Here is a 20,966-nt window from a genome sequence, read left to right on the forward strand (position 1 = left end):
GGATCAACAATGCAGACAGAACGTTATGGTAAGACATAACTTCTTTATCTGATATTGTTAATCCTCGTTCATTCCTTACGTATGGGACAGAGTCCCCAGCTACCTCTATTCTTGGGAGGCTCTCATGGAAGGACATTCCTGAGCACCACAGAACCAAATGATACTCCCCCTGGAGGCCAAATTCAATTTGTAATGATTGATGAAGGTATGAGGCGTAGCCCAAGTTGCAGCTGCACAGATGTCATGTAAAGAAGCTCTGGCATGGAAGGCAGCAGAAGTTGCCACCGACCTTGTGGAATGAGCTTTGATGGTAGTCTGTAATGGAATATTACATTGTGTATAAACGAAGGTCACAAGGTCTTTCAACCATCTAGCCAATGTGACCTTAGCAACAGCACATCCTAATCTAGGTCCAGAATAGGCCGAAAATAACTGGTCTGATTTACTAGAGGCCTTAGTCCTATTCAAGTAGAAGCGAATTTGCCTGTGAATATCTAGGGTATGTAGGCAATACTCTCCTTTGTTTGAATGCTTGGGGAAGAAAACTGGCAATTCAATGGTTTGATTAATGGACATTTCAGAAATCACTTTTGGCAGAAAGGAAGGATTAGTTCTCAAAGACACTCTATCGCTATGAAAAATCAAGTATGGACTCTTGATGCATAAATTGAAGCTCAGCGATATGTCTGGCAGAAGTAATGATGACCAAAAACAAGGTTTTCCATGACAAATATTTGAGGTCGCACAAAGAAGCTGGTTCAAAAGGAGGCATTGTCAGAGCTTGTAAAGCTAATGACAGGTCCCCATGGTTGAATAGGTTCTCTAAAAGGGGGCTTCAGATGATTCACACCTTTTATGAAGGTCTTGCATAATTTGTGAGACATAAGAGAGGAGTCTTGGACACCCTCATGGAAATTAGATATTGCAGCCAAATGAACTCTAATGGTAGAGGCCGAAAGACCCGATTGAAATAGATCGGCTAGGTACTCTAGAACTATCGACACTGGTGCTGAAAAAGGATCTATTTGCTTTTCTTTCAGCCAACAGGTAAATCTTTTCCACTTGCTTAGATAAGTTATTCTAGTGGAAGACTTATGAGATGCAATAAGAATGTCCCGTACTGGTAAAGAAAGATCATTCTGCCTGGCAATCAAGGGAATTGGAGAAGCCAAGCTGTGAGATTCAGGCTGTCCAAGCTGGGATGAATCAGATTCTGCAGATGGGATTTCAACCCTGGGGTTGGATGGAGAATCCATGGTTGATCTAGCAGTTGAGGCCAAAGGAAGGGGAACCAAATCTGAGGAGGCCAATATGGTGCTATGAGGACCACCTTGCTCTTCAACCGATGGGCTTTCTTCAGAAAATGGGGAATGAGGGGAAGAGGTGGAAAAGCATAGAGAAGACCCGAGGGCCAATCGTGGACTAGACTGTCCCTGGGTGACAGTCCCAGAGGGGGAATCAGGGTGAAGTAGTTGCTGGATTTGTAGTTGGTCAGGGATGCAAAGAGGTCGCAGCAAGGATGGCCCCAGCGGTGGAAGATCTCCGCCGCTAATAAGGAATTCAGGGACCACTCGTGAGGTTGTAGAATGCATCTGCTGAGTCTGTCTGCTATCAGGTTGGAACTCCCAGGAATGTGCGTTGCTAGAAGAAAACGGTTGGTAGCCATCACCCATTGCCATATCCTCATGGTCTCTCGACAAAAGGGGTAACATTTGGTTCCGCCATGTTTGTTGATGTATAAGAACACCGCCATATTGTCTGACTGTATCGCAATAGTCCCGGACGGCAGCAGGGGATGGAATGATTGCAACGCCAGAAGCACCGCCCTCAGCTCCAGAACATTTATATGCAGTTGGGCCTCCAATTTGGACCAAGTGCCTTGGACTGTCTGACCCTGACATAGCCCTCCCGACCCCATCAGGTAGGCGTCCGTGGTCACTGTAGCCTTGGGCTGCTGGGGGGAGAAAGGGCAAGACCATTGTGATGGGTTGTGGGTCATCCACCAATTTAAATCCTGTTTGCACCTGTGGGTTACTCAAATCTTGGCTGAAAAAGGATGCTGAAAAGGATACCATTGGGTGAGCAGTAGCCATTGTAGAAGTCTCATATGAAATCTGGCTAGGGGGACAATGGTGATAGAGGCTGCCATGGAACCCAACAGCTGTAAGACAGAGTGAGCTGTGGATCTCTCCCTTGAAAGGATTGGGATCCGTTGTTGCTTTATCCTTAGAATTCTGTGCTCTGGAATGGATGCTCTGCAATTCTTTGTATCCAATACGACCCCTATGAATTCTGTGGACTGAGATAAGGTGAGATTGGATTTCTGCCAGTTTATGGTTATGCCTAGCCTTTTAGAAACGAGGAGAGAGTATGCCAGGGCTTCTTCCAACAGATGTCTGGTGGGGGTGGAGATAAGTCAGTCGTCTAGGTATGGAAACACCTGGAATGCTTGTAGTTGCAAGTGAGCTGTGACGACTACCATGCACTTTGTGAACACTCTGGGGGCTGTAGTGCAGTACTCTGAACTGATAGTGACTGGCTCCAGCACGGAAGCGCAGAAATCTTCTTGATGGCCTGTCCACTTTTATGTGGTAGCACACATCTTGAAGATCTATCGAGCACATCCAATCATCTTTTTCCAAAAGTGGGAGGATAGGCTGTATTGTAACCATCCGGAATTTTTGTACTCTCACAAACTTGTTCAGTACACTGAGATCCAAAATTGGACTCCAGTCCCCGGTTTTCTTTGGCACCAAAAATAGTCTTGAGTAGAATCCGGATCCTATCTGGTCTGGAGGGACTATTTGGATGACTCTTTTTCTTAGCAGCTTTGCTATCTCTAGTGCTGCTTCTTCCCTTTGACTGGGTGGAACGTCGGGTAAGTTCGTTGGGGGGCAGGACAAAGATCGAAAAAGATATGGTAACCCCTGGTTATTATCTTTTGTACCCAAGAGTCGGTGGTGATAGTTAGCCAGGCAGAAGGGTACTAGGGGAAACGACCCCAACCACCTGCAAAGGAAAGGAGTTGGGCCGCTCTTCAGGAGCGCTGATAGGATTGACCAGGAAAGGAATCCCTGGAACCCTGGTTACGCGGATCCCCTCTGCCCTGAAAGGGGCGTCTTCCCTGAGAGTTTCCCCCTCTGCCTCTAGGGAAGAACTCGGCCTGTGTGTCACGGAAAGGACCCTGAGACTTTTTGTACCATATCTTCCTGCTCTTCTGGTTTCTGGAGAAAGCACGTTGAGGGGAAGAATAATGGACACCTATGGCAGAAAGGGTCTTACCGTCCTGTTCACATCTGGCCGGTGTACTTTTAACTTTGGGTCCAAACAGTGAAGAGGCTTCGATGGGAGTGTTGAGAAAGGAAGCCTTGAAGGGTTCTGTGAAATTACATAAGCGCATCCAAGTGTGCCGAGACTTTTTGTACTATATCTCAAAACAACAACTGAACTCGCCGCTCTAGCTGCTCCTTCTGATGCGTGAGATATCAGGCGCATGGAGGAGTTTGATTTCGATTCAGTGGTAGCCAGCTGAGAGTCCACTTTGTCACGGACTTCATCAGATATGGCACCAGCCAAAGTTTCAGAGAGCTCAGGTACTAAATCCCTTTCAAGCCCGGTGAAGTGTGCCATATAATTCAGGGACCTGATTGCAAAGGTCGCTGATGCAAAAGTACGCTTCCCTATTCTGTTCAGAGCCCATGACTCTTTGTTGGGCGGATGGACAGTCTGGCTTTCTTCTTCCACCAAGTCCTTCTTGGTTGTGGCCGCCACCACCACAGCATCTACAGGAAGACCTTTGGACCAATGGGGGTCAGTAGCAGGAGGGGACAAAAATTTATCTTGCCTCTGGGGAATGGCCTCAATGGTGTCAGGAGCCTTCCACGCACGCGGCACGATGAGCCGGACCAGTTCGTCAGCAGGTGGAGTAACCCAGGAGGTAGGGGGCCGGGCGCGAAAGGCCTGCAGGAACATAGACTCTTCAGAGGTCGGGTTATAGGGTTGCCAGTCACCTCTCTGTTTAAGGATTTCGAGGATATCACCAAAGGATACCTCAGAGGGTGAGCGAGGGGATCCTTCGCTATCATCAAAGTCTGTGTCTTCAGTAAGGAACTCCTCTGTGGAGTCCATGTGCTTCCTCTTGCATGAGCTTTTGCGATGAACTTCCTCAGAGGGAGAAGCCGGGGAAGACAATACAAAAGGGGTTTCCTGTGGGAGTACATCCTGAGGCCATTGCTCCCAGTGTCCACTAGGAGTAACTTGTGTACATAGTGGGCCAGAAGAGGGCGGGGAGATAGACAGCACAGTATCGTCAGACGCCAAAGCCTTCTCCATTAGATGGAAGGCCGGTCCACCTGAAGAGGGGTGAGTGTCCTGGACAGGGGTCAATCCTCCCCTAAGTGGCTCAGCCTGCCGACTCGGGAGTCCCTGGATGGCTGTGAAACACTAAATTATGTACGCCACAGCTGACATCCTGGGTCGTAGCAAAACTCTCCTGCCACGAAGGCAATTGCGGTTCCGTAGTGAGGTCCATGAAGGGAACAGTAGAGGGGGAAGACTGTGTTATATCAAAGGGCTTCAAAGGCAATGAAGGAGGAGAATAAGTAGGGGTCTTTGGAAAAGGATGATCACCTCCCAAGGAAGGATAGGTCCTGGGGGGGGGGGTGGGATACCTCTGGCCAAAAGCACTTGATCCACAAGACGCAACACATCATGTTCAGAGAGGCTTCTAGTGGATTTCACAGACACGGCTGAGGGGGATTAAGGTCTATCCACAGATGGGACAAGCTCGGTGTCCACATCACCAGTCTGCACTGAAAATAACGGTGCCGTAAAGGACTGTACCTACAGGTGTCTGCACCGGGGAAATCATAGGTGCCAAAGTCATGGTCTGCACCGACAGTAAGGTCGGTGCCGAAGCTGGGACCGAAAAAATCGGTGTCAGTAACCGAGTTGTCGGTTCCGGGCAAGGTATCGGAGCCGATGTGGTTTCAGTGTGCGCCGACAGGATAGTTTGTGCTGGTAGTGAGGTCTGAACCAAGGAGCCCCTCGGTACCGATACGGTAAGGGGCATGCTAGTCGGTGCCGAAGTCACAGATGGCGTCAATGGCCTCGGTGCCAAAGTCACAGATAGCGCCGATGGCCTCGGTGCCAAGGGTCTAGGCACCGAAAGCGCTGGAGCAGAAAGAGTCAGATCCGAAGTAGAAAGCTTAGCCTTCTTGGGTCTCGGTTGATGGGAGTCCCCAGCCGGGGACGAAGGAAGAGATTTGGCCTTTGAAAGATCATCAGTTTTTTTCTTATGGGATCTGGGAGGGGTTGAGGCCTCCGACCCAGAAATAGCCTCTGAAAAGGGAGATTTGAGTAGTCCCTTCAGCAACAACTTATTTTTCCTCTCAATCAACGTCCTGTTAGAGAAGTTCTTAGAAATTGCACAGGGTGGATCAACTGATAAATGAGGCACACCCAAACAATAGACACACAGAGAATGTGCATCTGAAGTAGGTAATTTATGTCCACAATCTGAACATCTCTTAAATCCTAGACTACCTTTTTATCCATGATAGAAAAGGATGAAACAAAGAATACCAGCAATGGTACAAGAAATACCCAAAGGTAATGAAGAAAAGGGGTCTACCAACGATGGTATAGAAGAAAATAACTCACGGTAAAAGGATTGGAAAAAAAAAAAATTTAAGAAAGGACAGTCGCTAAATGCGATAAGGTAAGAGAAAAAAACTTTTCCGAGAGAAAAAGTTGTTTTAGACTAGAAAGACAACAATGTTGTACTTAGCTCAAGAGAAGTAGCTTGACACGACCGAATGGCGACGCGGCAAACAAAATCTGGGGTAACAGGGAGAGGGGAATTCTGGGTAAAAGTTTTCCCTCGAGAGTTTGTGGCTGACGCGAGCTTGGAAGACGGCCAGCTCGGTTCCAAAGTCGGAACTGATACCCATACGTAAGGAATGAACGAGGATTAACAATATCAGATTAAAATTTATATCCCTGGGACACTATGTTGAGGACCCAGCGGTCGTTGGTAATGATGGCCCAGTTGCTTGCGTGGAAGGAGAGTTTTCCTCCTAGGTGCAAGTGCAGGTCGGCAGTGGGAGGGGTAGAAGTGTAAAGTCATTGTGAGCTCTTACCATAAGGTGGTGGCTTTGCAATCCCTGGTTTTGAAGAGGAGGAACTCCAATGCTTAGATCTCTGCATTCCCTGGGGCTGTTGTCTGGGGGGACTGCTTCCCCTGTGTTTGGGCTGAGCTAACCTGGGGGGAGCAGGAAAGGAGCAGTGCTTGGAAGGGCAATGCCTACTGAACCTCGGTGGCTGGACCTGCAAGAAGTCTTTAACTGTCTGCATGGATTTAGCTTTTTCTTCATCTTTTTTAGGACCTCTTCTGCCTTGGTGCCAAATAAGTTGTCTTTGTGCAAGGGTGCGTCCAATAATTTGGATTTGACATGGTCTGGCAAGATCTTTTCCTTAAGCCAAGCATGTCTTCTAAGTACAGGACCAGTGACTGCTGCCCTGCAAGATGCTTCTAGGGCGACAAAACCACACTGCAAGGTGTGCTTAGTTACTTGACTTGCAGAATGCATCAACTCTTGTAACTCTATTTTCAGCACAAACAGGGAAAGAAGATATTTTTTTGTTTGAGGAGTTCCATGGTATGTTGTTGTCATTTCAGCATATGGAACTGACAATTTAATGCTCTAATAGCAAGAGTAGCAGAGGTTAATACTTTTTTACCCCATCTGTCTAATGCTCAGGAATCCCTATCTGAGGGGGTAGGAGTCTTAGATGAAGTTGCTTTGATTCCTTTAGGTCCTTGAGAGATGACCTCTGAAGTGGCTTTGATTCCTTTAGGTCCTTGAGAGATGACCTCGGAGTCAGCAGTACTATTTTTGAAAATAAATTTGTGAGAGTCAGGGACTCTACAGTACCGGTCAGGTTTCCTGGGAGCAGGAGAGAGGGTGTCAGGTGTCAGACTGGATTTCATAAAAACATCATCCAAAACATCCAGGACAGGAGGAATGGCCAGAGGTCTGTGCTGTGGAAGATCTAAGAATTCCCAGAGTCTCTTTTTTTGACTGAGGATAGTCCTGACATTCCCATTGGAAAATGCTCCCTTAAAGTATGTAGGGCTTCCCCAAAGGAAAAGTCCTTGGGTGGAAAGGCTGAAGGGATGGATTCCTCTGCAAAATCAGAACCCTCATAAGCAGAGAGGGGTTGCATATCTTCATATTCAGATGCATCAGAGTCATCGGACTCCTGTTTAGGTAAAACTACTAAGGAAAAGTCTCTCTTTCTTTTGGAAGGGGCAGCCTGGCTTCCCCTGATAAGCATTATAAGGTCTTCTGCCATTTTACGCATTTGAGACGGAGGCAAGGAAGCAGGGGCCTGAGCTTGGGTCGTCAGTTTTTTGGGTGTGGTTCGTACCCTGGGCCTTAGAATCTTGGTTGTTTTCGAAAGAACCATAGATGCAAAAGAAGTTGTTGGTCTGTGTCGAGAATGGGTAGTGCGAAGTACTTCCTCGGAAACTGGTGCCTGCTCAGTGCCATCCAAGGTAGACACATCTGCAGGATCCTTAGTAGAAGAAGAGTCTCGCAGCATACCGGACTCCGAAAGGGTCTCGGTAGCGGCCTGCGAATCCACAGAAGCAGGCATCAGGGGCTGTGAAAGCACCTCACTGAGGACCGGAGAACTGACGACTAGCTTAACGGAAGCATCGTCGGCAGTTTTGGACCTGTGCGGTCTGTCTTTATCTTTACGTTTTTTCAGAAGATCAGTTGTCGGATGGCTTACCGAAGCCATATCGGAAGAGAAGGACTGACAGTGAAAATATCTAGCTATAGTAAGGGCCCAACAACATATAGTTCTGGTGTTGAACAAAGCACAAAAGCGACAGCGGGGGTCGTCATGGTCTAGGCCTAAACAAGTGACGCAGTAGGAATTAAAGTCTCAGTGTGGTATTTGCTTTCCAGAGGCGAGACAAATGTTAACTTTTTCTGACATCGGTTAGTGAAAGAAAAAAGGATCCCCCAGAGTACTTAGCTTTAGAAGACTTCAGCTTCAGTTTGGAAGATGAAACTCTGTATTTCGAGATTATAAAGGGGAACCATATATATATATATATATATATATATATATATATATATATATATATATATATATACATATACATACATACACACACACAAATATACACAAGTGCGCACACACACACAAATATACACAAGTGCGCACACACACACAAATATACACAAGTGCACACACACACACACACATATATATATATATATATATATATATATATATATGTGTGTGTGTGTGTGTGTGTGTGTGTGTGTGTGTGTGTGTGTCCCCTTCAGAATTTCAAATCTTAATACTTCGAAACCCATTATGATCAAAGACCATATGTTCGAAGGTTTAAAACTTCGAAATTCTGAATGGGGATCGGCATACAGCTTAGACCGGGAGATTTCCCTTGTTCTCATTGTAGTGCGATCGCGGAGTTGGTATATTTAAGTTGCGGGGGGGCTTGCCCCCCCCGCTATACTAAGTTTATTTTCGGTTTGTGTTTTTCAGGTCTACTACACATTTTCGAACATTCAAATGTTTGATCATATGGTCTCGGCCATATGGAATTCGAACATTTGAACATTCAATCATGTGAAGTAGACCTGTGTGTGTGTGTGTGTGTGTGTGTGTGTGTGTGTGTGTGTGTGTGTATACATACATATATATATATATATATATATATATATATATATGTGTGTGTGTGTACATATATATATGTAAGCATATACATACACACACACTTTTTTTTTTTTTTTGCACACCGCATACATTAAATGCAAATGGCAATTCCAAGTTAAATTATTCTAACTTTGACATCACTGGATGTTGGAGAAAGTGAAATCCCCAAATGCAGTAACCTCCATCAAAAATGCAATTACTAATTTAAGAGACGGCACTTTTACATGCACAGGTGTCATCAAACTGAGGATTGGTGAAATGGTCTTTGCTGGCTAAAAACAGTGCCCTTACTTTGCGAATAGTGTGCAAAAGCATGAGAAGATCAGCCTATTTTTACAACAGCCCTTTCTGCCCTCATCTATTTTATTTAGCTCCACTATCCCTTCTATTGCATTTCTTTAATTTATTACATTTCAAGTAAATGTTTACCTCTTTCTAGCTCAGATACTTCTCAAATATAGCACATTTTTCTCAAACATATATTACCTGCCTCATGTAAAAGCCACAATATTTTGTTCATGTTTCTTGATTAGCATTTTTTTTTGCTGCGACAGCATTTCCTATATAATTTGTATACTCTTATACATTAGTGAACATCAAATCATATATCTCTATTTTAAACGAATGTGATTTCTTATTATAAATGTACCTCTCACTAACTTCCTGTTGTTACTCCACATATTGATGTATATTACATATTTTCAATGAGAAGATCAACAAAATGAAATCCATCTTCTTGATTTGTCCAATGTTATCGTCAACATAACATTCACAAATTACATTTTCCATTTGTAAATTCCTGAATTTCTAAGAACCGAAATCTCAGTTGACTCAGTCACAAAAACTCCCCATATATTCCATTTCAAAATATTTCTCCACTAAACCACCACTGGCGAAACATTTTCTTTCCTTATACAGCTTTGTTGCCGGAAGGGAATTTTGTCCATTTCTACTTCACAGAATGAGGTAGGTGTGTTTAGCTGATTTGCTTTGTTTTAGGAGGTGTGGTGGAAGGGAATACTCAGCTGATTGTTTAGGAGGAAGGTAGGGTGAAGGGAATACTCTGCTTCAGTTGCTGAAAGGAAATTAATTTTTCTACTTTTTGGAATATTTTATCTGATTGCTTTAGAAAAGGAATTAATTTTTCTACTTCTCGGAATATTGTAATTAACTATTGCTGTGAATGTCCCAATTAGGGATAACTGGTGGTTAAGTGTTACTGCTCAGGTTCAAACCCTGTACCTTCAGTATAAGAGCCTTAATGTTCTACCCCTACCACCACTGGGTTAGTACAGACCTTATTTTAACAAACTGTGCATTGGGAGAAAAAGCTTGTGACCAGCTTTCAGGAAATGCAGGGCAGAGTTAACACAAAACCTTTTATTGTAGCAACTTTCTAAGATTATACAAGCAATATTTAAAATGTGTCCCTGGTTTTAAGCCTTTGTGCCTCCCCATAAATTTTGTCTTTTTACAGGTCTCTTGTGCTACACAGTTGAGAGATATGACTGAGTGCCAAGTGCATTCTACAAGAAAGTGAGTATCAAGTGCATTTTACAAGGAGCTGAGAGCTTCAGGGGAAAAGAGAAGTTTAGAGCTGTTTATGCCAAGTCTATTTACAATGTGCAGCTGCTGTTTAGCAAATGATAATCACTATTGTGCTAAAGTATTTAAAAGCATTGTTAGTAGCACAACAGGTAGTATACCTTCTTTTGATGCAGCACAACAGGTAGTATGCTTTATTTTGATGCAGAAGGCTGTGGGCGGGTTCTACTCCCACAGTATGTAGCTGGATTGCTGATATCGTACTGTGTTGTACTTTAAAGGTGGTAGATGCTGCAGTCCTCAGTAACAGATCTCTCTAATGTGGAATTATTCAGATGACTTACTTCTAAAGAGATTGTGCATTGACTGATATTGGTGGATTGTAATGACAGAAGTTTCAGTAGACTTCTACTAACAAAATATTCTGAAATGGGCAGTTTTTCCATTCTTGGTTCATACATTTTGTTTCATTGCTTACTGGAAAAAATGTTTAAAACTACAAATTTACAAGACGCTCTAACAAATGGTGCTGTATTTATTATACAGGGAATACAATTTAATACAATCAGGACAGTGTATTTATGTATGCATGGTCCTAAAATGTGCAAGGGGAACTATGATTTGAAAAACAGCCTAAAGATAAACTTTATCTGCCATTGGTCAGATGCATTTTCTTTGAATGTGAATTTTAATGCTGTTTAAATGAAAGTGAGTTTCAAGGGTAGAGAAGTTTTGATGTTGTTTTGTTTTCACTGTGAGACTGTATTGCTTTGTTTAGCAAATATTGATCTGTATTTGTGCTAATAAAATTTGAAATAAGTTTTAAATTAAAACTAAACATAATAGGTTCAACAATTAGTACAGTACTAGGGTAACTGCCCTTTTGGGCCATTTTAAGCCTAGTCAATTACTGCTTATGAGAATCAAACCCTGCAGCTTGTGTCTGTAAGGTAAACACCTTAATCACTATACTGTACAGTACAAAGTATTTTTTAAAAGGTAAATGCATAGTGAGTGAGTGGCTTAGAAGTTTTTTTATCTGGTTCAGTTACATGTTTGATTATCTGAACAGTTTGAGAAATATTTTACTACAATAATATACTGTACCATATTCTATTTACAGTAAATTTGCTTTACTTTTCTTGTTTAATGTTCATCAAAAGCATGTTTAGAAGGTTTTTATTGGGTTCAGTTATGTTTGATTATCCGAACAATTTGATTATCCAAACTACCATAGGTCCCAATTAGTTCGGATAATCGACTCTCTAGGTAAGAAAATGGTGATATACAGTAGTCTCCAAACCCTTTACATTTTCCTTATTCAAACCTGTATAATCTAAATATTAAAAAATTTCCTTTGGCAAATATATGTTCAGTGTGAGTTGAGAAGTCTGCGGCTGAGGCCAGCTGTACATTTTGTTCTTATATTTCCATTGAGACACACTGACTATAGGGGCACTTGGGCAGGCAATAAAAGCCAGAACCCTTTTTAAGGCTAAAAGTTCATGTTTTTTGAAAGCATGCAAGCTGTTTTTCACATCTTGGAGTAGAATAAAGATAGCACGAGAACAGACAGCAATTAGTGTTAGTAGGAGCAGGCTACAGCATGTGTCTTAGCACTGCTAACCTTAATTTTAGGTTACATAATGCCAGCATGCACTTGATTTGGAGCAACTGTTATTATCAGGAGGGTTAAACTTCATTATTTGAAGATGTACATGTAAATGGTTCATCTCCCAGGCCTTACACTTATCAAGGGTATCAGAACTCATTAGAGATTTGGGATGCATGGCTAGGCTTAAAAAGGCCCTTGTGGTCATTAGCCTAGTAAACACCTATGAACCTACATAGTACTGTGTGTTCGTTTCAAGTTAATAATTACAGGGGTGTTCTGGAGGTTTTTTTTTTTTGTTTGGGGGTTTTCCTTGAAACAAAATGTCTTGTAAAATGTGAGAGGTTCAAATGGGATGACAAGAAACAACTGTATAAAAGATCAACCAGCCAACATCAGCAGGTGCATGCAACAAAAATCGGAAATAGACATTTAAAAAGTTATACATATATATATATATATATATATATATATATAATAGGTGGGAATGATCATTTTTTATCACAATGGCTACACTATTCACATTACTTTGAAATGTGAATGACTTCACAGCTATAGACAAAAAGGAAAGACTGCTGAATTATATTAAGAAATGCAGAGTACAAATAATAATGGTGTAGGAGACACATTTGGAAAGAAGTGTGCATGTTTATTTGATTTCAGGATGGACACACATCAGAGCATCAGGGACTAAGGAAAAGGGAAGTACTTACACTAATTGACAGAGAAACTCCAATACTGACCGAAGATGGAAAAAGATAATAATGGTAGATATGTGGTAGTAAGGGGCTCCTGGCAAGGAAGGAGGATTATGCCGGGATGTATTTATATTCCAGCTAGAAGTACGAAGCTTATGAAAATTTTGGGAGAAAGTCAACTTTCAGCAGGGAATATTACTTATAGGTGGGTACTGCAATATGATATCCAACAGAGAAGATGCATCTGGGGGGCCTACAAGAGAAAATATAACAGAAGAGGGGAGATTTCTAAGAAATTTAGGAAAATATTTGGCATGGAATACTTGAATTCAATAGTAAGAAAGGAGAGAATTTATATATTAATTCCCCAAGGTACAATAATTGGGTTAGACTAGACAAATTATACTTCACGGGAACATGTGCATTTAATTGACAGTAGAAATAAAAGAAAAAAGTGATATGGTTAAGTAGTAACAAAAAAATGTTTACAGGGCCCAGCAAAGGTGAAAGCACAACAGAATAAGGATAATCTCACATAAGAAAAGATGCAACTGCAGAGTGCTAAAGAGAAAATAAGGGAGTATTCTGGATAATATGCATGCTGTTAAGCAACTGTCTTTTGATAATAACTCCAGAGCACAACAACTTTTAGCACAATGACTTAGGCAACATGTTGCCAAACTTAGGGTGCCTATAAGAAGAAAATAACAAGAAATCCTGTAGACGTATTAGAGATATTTCAGAAATGCTATGAAAATGTGTATACAGCAGAGAAATGTGGAAATCAAGAAATACCACACATGGAAATATTTATGGAAGAGTTAAGTATGCCAAGGTTAGAGGTAGATCAGGCTCAACAATTAACAGTTAAGACAGGAGGAGACAAAGATAAAAATGGTGACATACAATTAAATGATCTGCAGGAAAGTCACCAGGAATAGATATTATTCCTGTGGATGTTTGAATCTAGGAGGGAAGAAAGTGGTAAAGACCTGGAAGGTTTTGTTTAACAGTATTTTAAAAGGAGTGGAAGCACCAATATCCTGGAAGAAAGCTGCGGTAGCTGCAATACCTAAAGATGGTAAAGGCCCATTAGACTCAGCTTCTTACAAGCTCATTTCAATTTTAAACAAAAAGTTTGCATTGTTTCTGTATTGTGATATCCATCCTGCTACAGAAAAACTAAAAAACAAACTGTTAAAGAAATCCAGCGAGTTGAAACACAATAAGAGCAGGTAATAGCAAGAAGACCGACGGTGCCTCACCTTCATCAGATGATCTGATTGAGTTTCAACTCGCTGGGTTTCTTCAACATCCTGCTACAGAGTTAAGTATGTCTGTACAGCATACATTTAGTATAAGAAGCTTTACTACTGTGCGTATATTTACTGTCTTAACTATTTTGATATTGACAAATTTATTTTATTTGTATTCTGCCTGACATTGTTGATACTGTATAATTTAAACAATTTTGTTTGTAGTGCATGTACCTGAGCTTTTCTCCATGGGCCTCTTCTGAAAAGTGGCCTTTGTGCCCTGCCAGACTTCCCTTGACAACAACTGTAAAATAAATAAAAACAGTGTCTGCAACAGCTAAAAGAATGGTAAAAAGTGTTGCCAAAATTGATAGATATAGGTCAGTGTGGATTTGGAAGGGGAGGCATACATTTGACAACATTAATATAACAATGATGATCTAGAGGGAAATCATTTGACAGAGTAAGGTGGGATTTTATGATTAGGGCAATGGAAACATCTGCATTCCCTGATGCAATAATAAGTTTAACTAGGACGACATATTTGGGATCGGAGGCAAAAATTAAAGTGGGAAGCTTCCTCTCTGATAAGTTGTGTATGAAGAGAGGATCCAGCCAGTGGTGTCCTCTCTCTCTTTTATTTGGTATATATTTAGACTACTGGCAGAGAAAATAAGGGACTCATATTCAAAGATATAATTGGTATGGTTATAAAGAAAATCTGTCTTTATCTGCAGATATTATTTTCACCCGAGAAAACCAGAAAAGGAAATCTCAGTGTTGTAGAGCATATTGAGACAGTTTCTAGTCTTTTTGAGATGCAAAATTAACGAGGATAAAGCAACAAATACAGCTGTAAATTATGTACCCAAACATGAATTGGTCTGGTAATACCCATATTTATGGGGATAGTATAAAATGAATTATTGAGGAGTATGGATTTAAAAGGATTAGGGCAGCTAAGGATATGAGGGAAGAGACTAAATAAAAGAAAATACAAAACTTGAGAAACTAGACTAGCAGAAGAAACAAGTAGTAAGAAAAGGTTTTTAGTTCATTTCCTTTTATATGCGGATCAAGCATATTTTATCAGCCAGAGGAAAAGTTGTGGGCAATAATTAATAAAGAGTTGAAAAAAAATTATCTGGGAGGGGAAGAGAACAAGGGTCACGTGGAGCAAACTGATCCATCCAACAGAACAAGGTGGCTTAGGATTATATGATTTGAAGGGATATTTTACAGCTACACAGTTAAGGCTCATATACAAAACACAAGCAGAACGATATAGTTGACAGTAGAAAGGGATGATGATAAAACTGGGTGGATTTCAAGAAATAATGAGAGAGTAGGATTTCGGATGCAGATCCTTAAGTAGAATAAGAGCCATACAGAATATTATATTCATAAAGCAGCAGAAAGGATTCTAAGAATTAAGCCAACATTAGAATGGAGAAAGGAGATTTTTGCCCATAGGGATGACTGTAATTAGGGGTACAGAGACTAGGCAAGATGGGACTGGAATTGACTGGGAAAAAACTGGCAAAGGAACCAAGGTATTGGGAGCAAATAACTTGAAAAAGAAAGGTAACGGAATGGGAAGTGGCCGAGAACACATATGGACTGCATGCTTGAGGCTGCCTTACCCTATCAGGGATTGATATCTGAGTATAGGCAAAGAGAAAAAAAGGGGAATCCTAATTCAAAGACCCGCTCTGGAAGAGTTTTTAGTTGAATTTAGAAAAGAAGCTGCTATTAAAAAGGGGATAATTAGTAGGGAATATAAAATATTGTACGGTAACTATAGTACTCAATCAGAGGATTTTAGAAAAAGTTTGGGAAGAAAGACTGGCTAAACAAATGCAACAAAGTCTAGAAGATTAAGAATTTTTGTTTGGAGGTATTTGGATATGTATCTTTAGACCTCAAGCAGACTCTAACGAATTTTACACAGGTAGATGGCAAATGATGGAAGTTGATGGAGAAGAAACAGGTAACAGAGAATTCATGCTTTGAGAATGTAATGAGTTTGTAGACTTCAAAAATTCCCTATAGAGTACTGTCAGAAGTATTAGGCAAGGAAATGGGTATAACTACAGAAATTATTTTTTGACCTGGGGATACAAGATCTGAATCTACGTTTAATTCTGGTGGCTGCCAAAAGAGAAATTACTAGAAAATGGAAATCAAAGTCTACTACTGAATATTGCAACAGAGATAAAATATCTGGAAGTGGGATCTTTAGAAAAGGGTAGGAGCAAATTATATATAAAAATGGAAATTGTGGGAAAAATACATGCAGAATAATGTTGTGGAGGAGGGGTGAGATTTAAGGGAAGGCAGGAACAGAGCAAATTCTGTACTGTTGGATTGATGATAGTTATACAAAAAACATAATGTGTGAAACTAAGAACATGTTAATATGGTTTGTTTTCTCTTATACAGGTGTACGTTTACCTATGTCTTAAATGATAATTCATTATAGGTGCTAAAAAACAGAACAGGGCAAAAAAAAAAAAAAAACAATAATGCACTGTGATTACCAGCATTGTATCCATAGAGTGAAGCTGTACAGGAGATTCAGCAACTGCAATTACATAAACTCATATACTTAAACTTAAAAGTCATCTGCTTATGTGCTAATGTAACTAGGTTGCTTAAATTAAGTGATAACATAGAAATAAACATTACATGCAATTTTCATCAGTTAAAACAATTTATGGACTTTTTTACTGTCCTGTTTCCAATTAAAATATTCATTCCTCCATTAGGATGGCATCACTCCAGACTATTTGCTTATTGATGTAGCAGAGAGCTGGATGTTAGGAAACAAGCAAGTCTGCAGATCCTATAGCATATCCTACCCCACTCCCAAGGCAGCTCGCAACCTTCATCTATAGCTACCTTCAGGAAGAGCATACAAGCTTCCACAAATGCAAAACCTTGCAACCAAGCAGTACATCTCTTGCAGCACAGGCATGCTAGGCTCTTCATACTGTGGTGATAAACCTGCACTTCTGTGGATATAGCCTATACACCAAACCAGGCTGCCTCCGTCCCCTAAGAATAAGCAAACTAGTGTCTACTGGTCACTTGCATCTTTCTATTACTGCACATATTCAAACAGAAAGGAAACACTAAAAAAAGCACAGGAATGCACATTGTTCAAATGCAGTACTGAATTTTCAATTTGCACAGGTGGCAAGAATCCTAACTTTGGTTAGGTGACAAAAGAATGAAACTGGCTAAAAACACAATGCAATATTAACAAATTAGTGCAGTCAAGGGTGGGGGAGGTGATCACAGACTTATGTTTTAATGCATGAATTATTGTGGGAGGTCAGATTTGCAAGGAACAGGGCTTTCTTGTCTTTGTCTTACAGCACTAAACAGATCTGCAAGGAACAGGGTTTTCCTGTCTTCATCTTACATCTTTCATCTAAAGGCAATCTATTGTAGAGCTGTTCAAGGAAGCATTCAAAGGTTTCGTGGGTAATTGTCTGACGTGTTGGGACCCACTTTACAAGTCCTGTAATGCTGACACTGAATGGATGAAAAACAGACAAATGTATTTCTATTTCAGGGAATGCTCCCTTTTCTCTGGGGTATGACAATCTCGGAGTTAGTATATACAAGTTCAGGAGGAGGGTTCAGGTGGATTTTCCCTAACCTGCAAAAAGATGTTTTACGAAGTATGATGATCAATATCCTCTCTTCTCCTACAGTTTTGGTCTTTTTTTTCTTGTTGCCATGTTACAAGCGCATTTAAATACTGAGCTGTTTCTGTGAGCAGGTAAGCCCACCATGCATAATAGAGTGTATCAGCTTAGAGAGGTAAATCTCCCTAGGTGGGTCAGGACTACTGACCTGTACTACATCTGACATTGTCTGATTCTCAAATGGCTAGTAGATATCAAACATAAAAACACCAAGTTCACACACTCATGTAAAATAACACCAGAGTACACAGAATAAATTCTTCTCAGCAGGTTAACTGATAGTACAAGGACAAAGGCACCAAAATTGGAAAGTACACAGTGGATTCAGTAGACATCTTAACTATGGCATCCTTAGAGAATAGATCCAAAAGATTATTAAAAAAAAACTTTTTAGGCCAATGGTATGAAGTTACTGAGATTAAATTAGCAATTCACATAAAATTTACTTTAACAATGGTTTCTTGGGTTTTGTTACTCACCACACATTTTTGTCCAGCCCTTCAATTCTTTTTGCATTCACGTGTCTTGATGAAGTCATCTAGTAGAGATACTACATTAAGTTAATCTTTCCACAAGCAAAGATTTCAGAGCAAGCAAACACGATTCAGATGTAAACAGGTGTTTCTTCTACAACTTGCTAAAAGTAACTAATTTCTTTATGTATACAAGTGCATACAATTAATGTACAATCTGAAAGAACTGCTAAAATATTGGCCTTAAATTAATGTGGATTACTGTAACCAAACAAATGCACTAGTATAAAATGCATCTCCTAGAAAAACTGACAGCATTTCCACATCAGTACTGGAAAACAGAAGCTATAGAGCATCTGTAATACTTGGTGCTCTCATCAGTGTATGAGCTGGCACATGCCAAAGACAATGAACTTCTACTTGATATGAGGTCCATACATCAATGGAATCTGGAGGCATCCTTCTCACAAAATAAGATTGCCTGTGAGCAGCAGCCACTACCACTTACACTAAATTGACTTGTGTCATAGCTGTAAAAAATCAGTGTTAGAGGCACTATAGGTAGCACACTTGCCTTTGGTACTGGAAGACACTCCTTAGTGTGTCGTCCTTTGGATATGATGTTAAACCAGGATAGAACTGGTGGTAGCTCAGGTGGGCATAACATATCCCATGGCACCTACTGAAAAGAGTAGTGGTCCTTTATCAAGAACTTATTTACAATGATATGCATGATTTATATACACTATCAGTCATTTGGTTGTACAACCAAACATTTTTCTATAACTATTCTCATTCATTTATCGCAACCCCAACTCTTTCTTCCACAAACAAAATCTTAGTTTCTCCAAAATAATGTCTAAATCCCATGTATATAATTTCTGATATGCTTTGATTTAATAAGTACAATGAATAATCTTCTATTTTTCTACATAATCTTCACTTTCAAACAAAACTCATATTCAGTATTATTCATACATAAATCCTATACTCCCTTTATATACTCAAAATCATTTATGTCCCCTGATTTCTAACATACTTTTATAACCCTTCGACACTTAAAAAAAAAAAAAAAAAAAAAACATGTTCAACAGTTTTCTCTTCTCCACCATAATTACAGATTATTTCACATTTCTTTTTCTATGGCATATTTGCCTTGACAGATGATTTTTATGGATGTTATCTATAAAAAACTGTGACATTATATCATCTCTTTATATCTTTTTTCCTCTCTCTTTTAAACCTTTAATCATCTTTTTATTTAAATTCTTTAATGGATACAGAGTAATATTTACACACTATATTTTCATACAATACCCATCTTTCATTCTCCAACTCTTCTAATTTTATTTCCCATAATATAATTTTCTCCTAATATGCTTTAAATTATTCACTTGTATACTTTTTCCTCTTTTAAAGCTTTTTAAAAAATTTCTGTTTCTTTTCATAGTGTCATAATGCAGCATACGCCACAGGATTTATCAATCCCAATTCTCCTTTATTATTATATATTGTCCATTTTTAACACAGTTCAGTCTAGAACTCCATATAAAGGTAAACATAATGCTAATTGTCCATTTTTCAAAATTGTAAGGTAAACTAAATACCCAAAACAGTGTAAGAAACTTCTCCGTGTGGAAGATTTTCAGTCCATATATTTCTAGTTAATCACTGTACATTAATCAGATCAGACAATAGTAGTAGAAGTAGCAAACGTAAACTCATCTTAAGTCAAAACAAAACAAAACAAAAAGTAATAATAGAAAATATTTAATTGTACAGCATTACTAAGTATTCGAAAGTAACCCAAGCAAGGCAGGCAGTCTGTTTCCAGTCGAAAATCCGTTATTACGTACACAGACAAGCGATCTAAGTAAAACAAAAATAGAGTAATAATTTTCTCACAAGCTTTCTAAATATATATATATATATATATATATATATATATATATATATATATACATACATACTTTTTATCAGGCATGGCAGTGGTTTATTGTGCTGTAAAACAAAGTGTTATTGGTACACATGTTAAATTCACATCCCTTCCCCCATCAGTGTGACATTCGAGCTGGTCCTGCCCTACTTAGTAGCTGTCATAAAAATATATAACCCTTATGTACTTTAAATAAAATTATATAATGATGTGGTACCTCTTATTTAACCAAATTATTAAGTAGATTATTAAGTCTGTGATTTTATCCAAGACAATATACTACATGGCTGGAAATATATCAACCTTAGTTCATTTGGCAATCAAAAATATATATAAATATATACATATACATTTTGCATGTAAAAATCAATTTCTATTTTCATAACCTATTGTTAACAAAGATCGCTTTCGTCCTTCTAGACTCCTTCAGGTCTGTGTACAAGAACCGTAAAAACCTATATCATTTTACAATTAGTTAGTATTGTTATTATACATTATTTTGAATAAAGTGGAAAAAAGAAAAAAAAGAAAAATAAGAAAAAATGTATGTATGATGATGGAAACAAAATATACACTTAAATTTCAACTGATTTAAAATGGTATTTAAAACCAATTTGTAGAATAAAATAAAATAAAATACAATTAGTCATGTAAACAATGTGGCAATTTTCTAAGTTCCAGTGCACTTTTAATTGAACAGTAGTAGTTTAGTCCAGGCTTCCTAAAAGAGTTCAGCTTTAATTGCCACAAGTTCATGCTTCTCCAGAATATTCGGGATGGTTTAGGTTTCTCCAGAATATTCGGGATGTCTCCTTCAAGATCTTCCATGACTATGCGATCCTGGATCTGGAACTTAAAACCTGTGTGTCTTTTATGAAGAGAAAGGTGTTTGGCTAGTGCATTATTTTTACATCCAGAGCGGATTTCTGACAGATAACATGAAATCCTACACTTGAGTTTATTTACAGTCTTGCCCACA

The 20,966-nt window shown here is 39.6% G+C and overlaps 1 protein-coding gene across 9 annotated transcripts in view; it reads right to left on the reverse strand.

Annotated features, from left to right (window-relative positions):
• Positions 1–20,966, reverse strand: part of KYAT3 (kynurenine aminotransferase 3) — an 846,358-nt gene that overhangs the window by 648,230 nt on the left and 177,162 nt on the right. For 8 of the 9 annotated variants that reach the window (XM_044085641.1, XM_044085640.1, XM_044085643.1 and 5 more), the window contains one exon: positions 18,058–18,116. In XM_044085641.1, coding sequence (XP_043941576.1) covers positions 18,058–18,116 — 59 coding nt within the window. Of the gene's footprint in view, positions 1–18,057; positions 18,117–18,625; positions 18,759–20,966 lie in introns of those variants that run through there. The other variant, XM_044085639.1, reaches the window with a different exon arrangement.

The sequence above is a fragment of the Protopterus annectens genome, chromosome 10.part0, assembly GCF_019279795.1.
Source record: "Protopterus annectens isolate FY-2018-M chromosome 10.part0, PAN1.0, whole genome shotgun sequence".
In the NCBI taxonomy this organism is placed as follows: Eukaryota; Metazoa; Chordata; order Ceratodontiformes; family Protopteridae; genus Protopterus; species Protopterus annectens.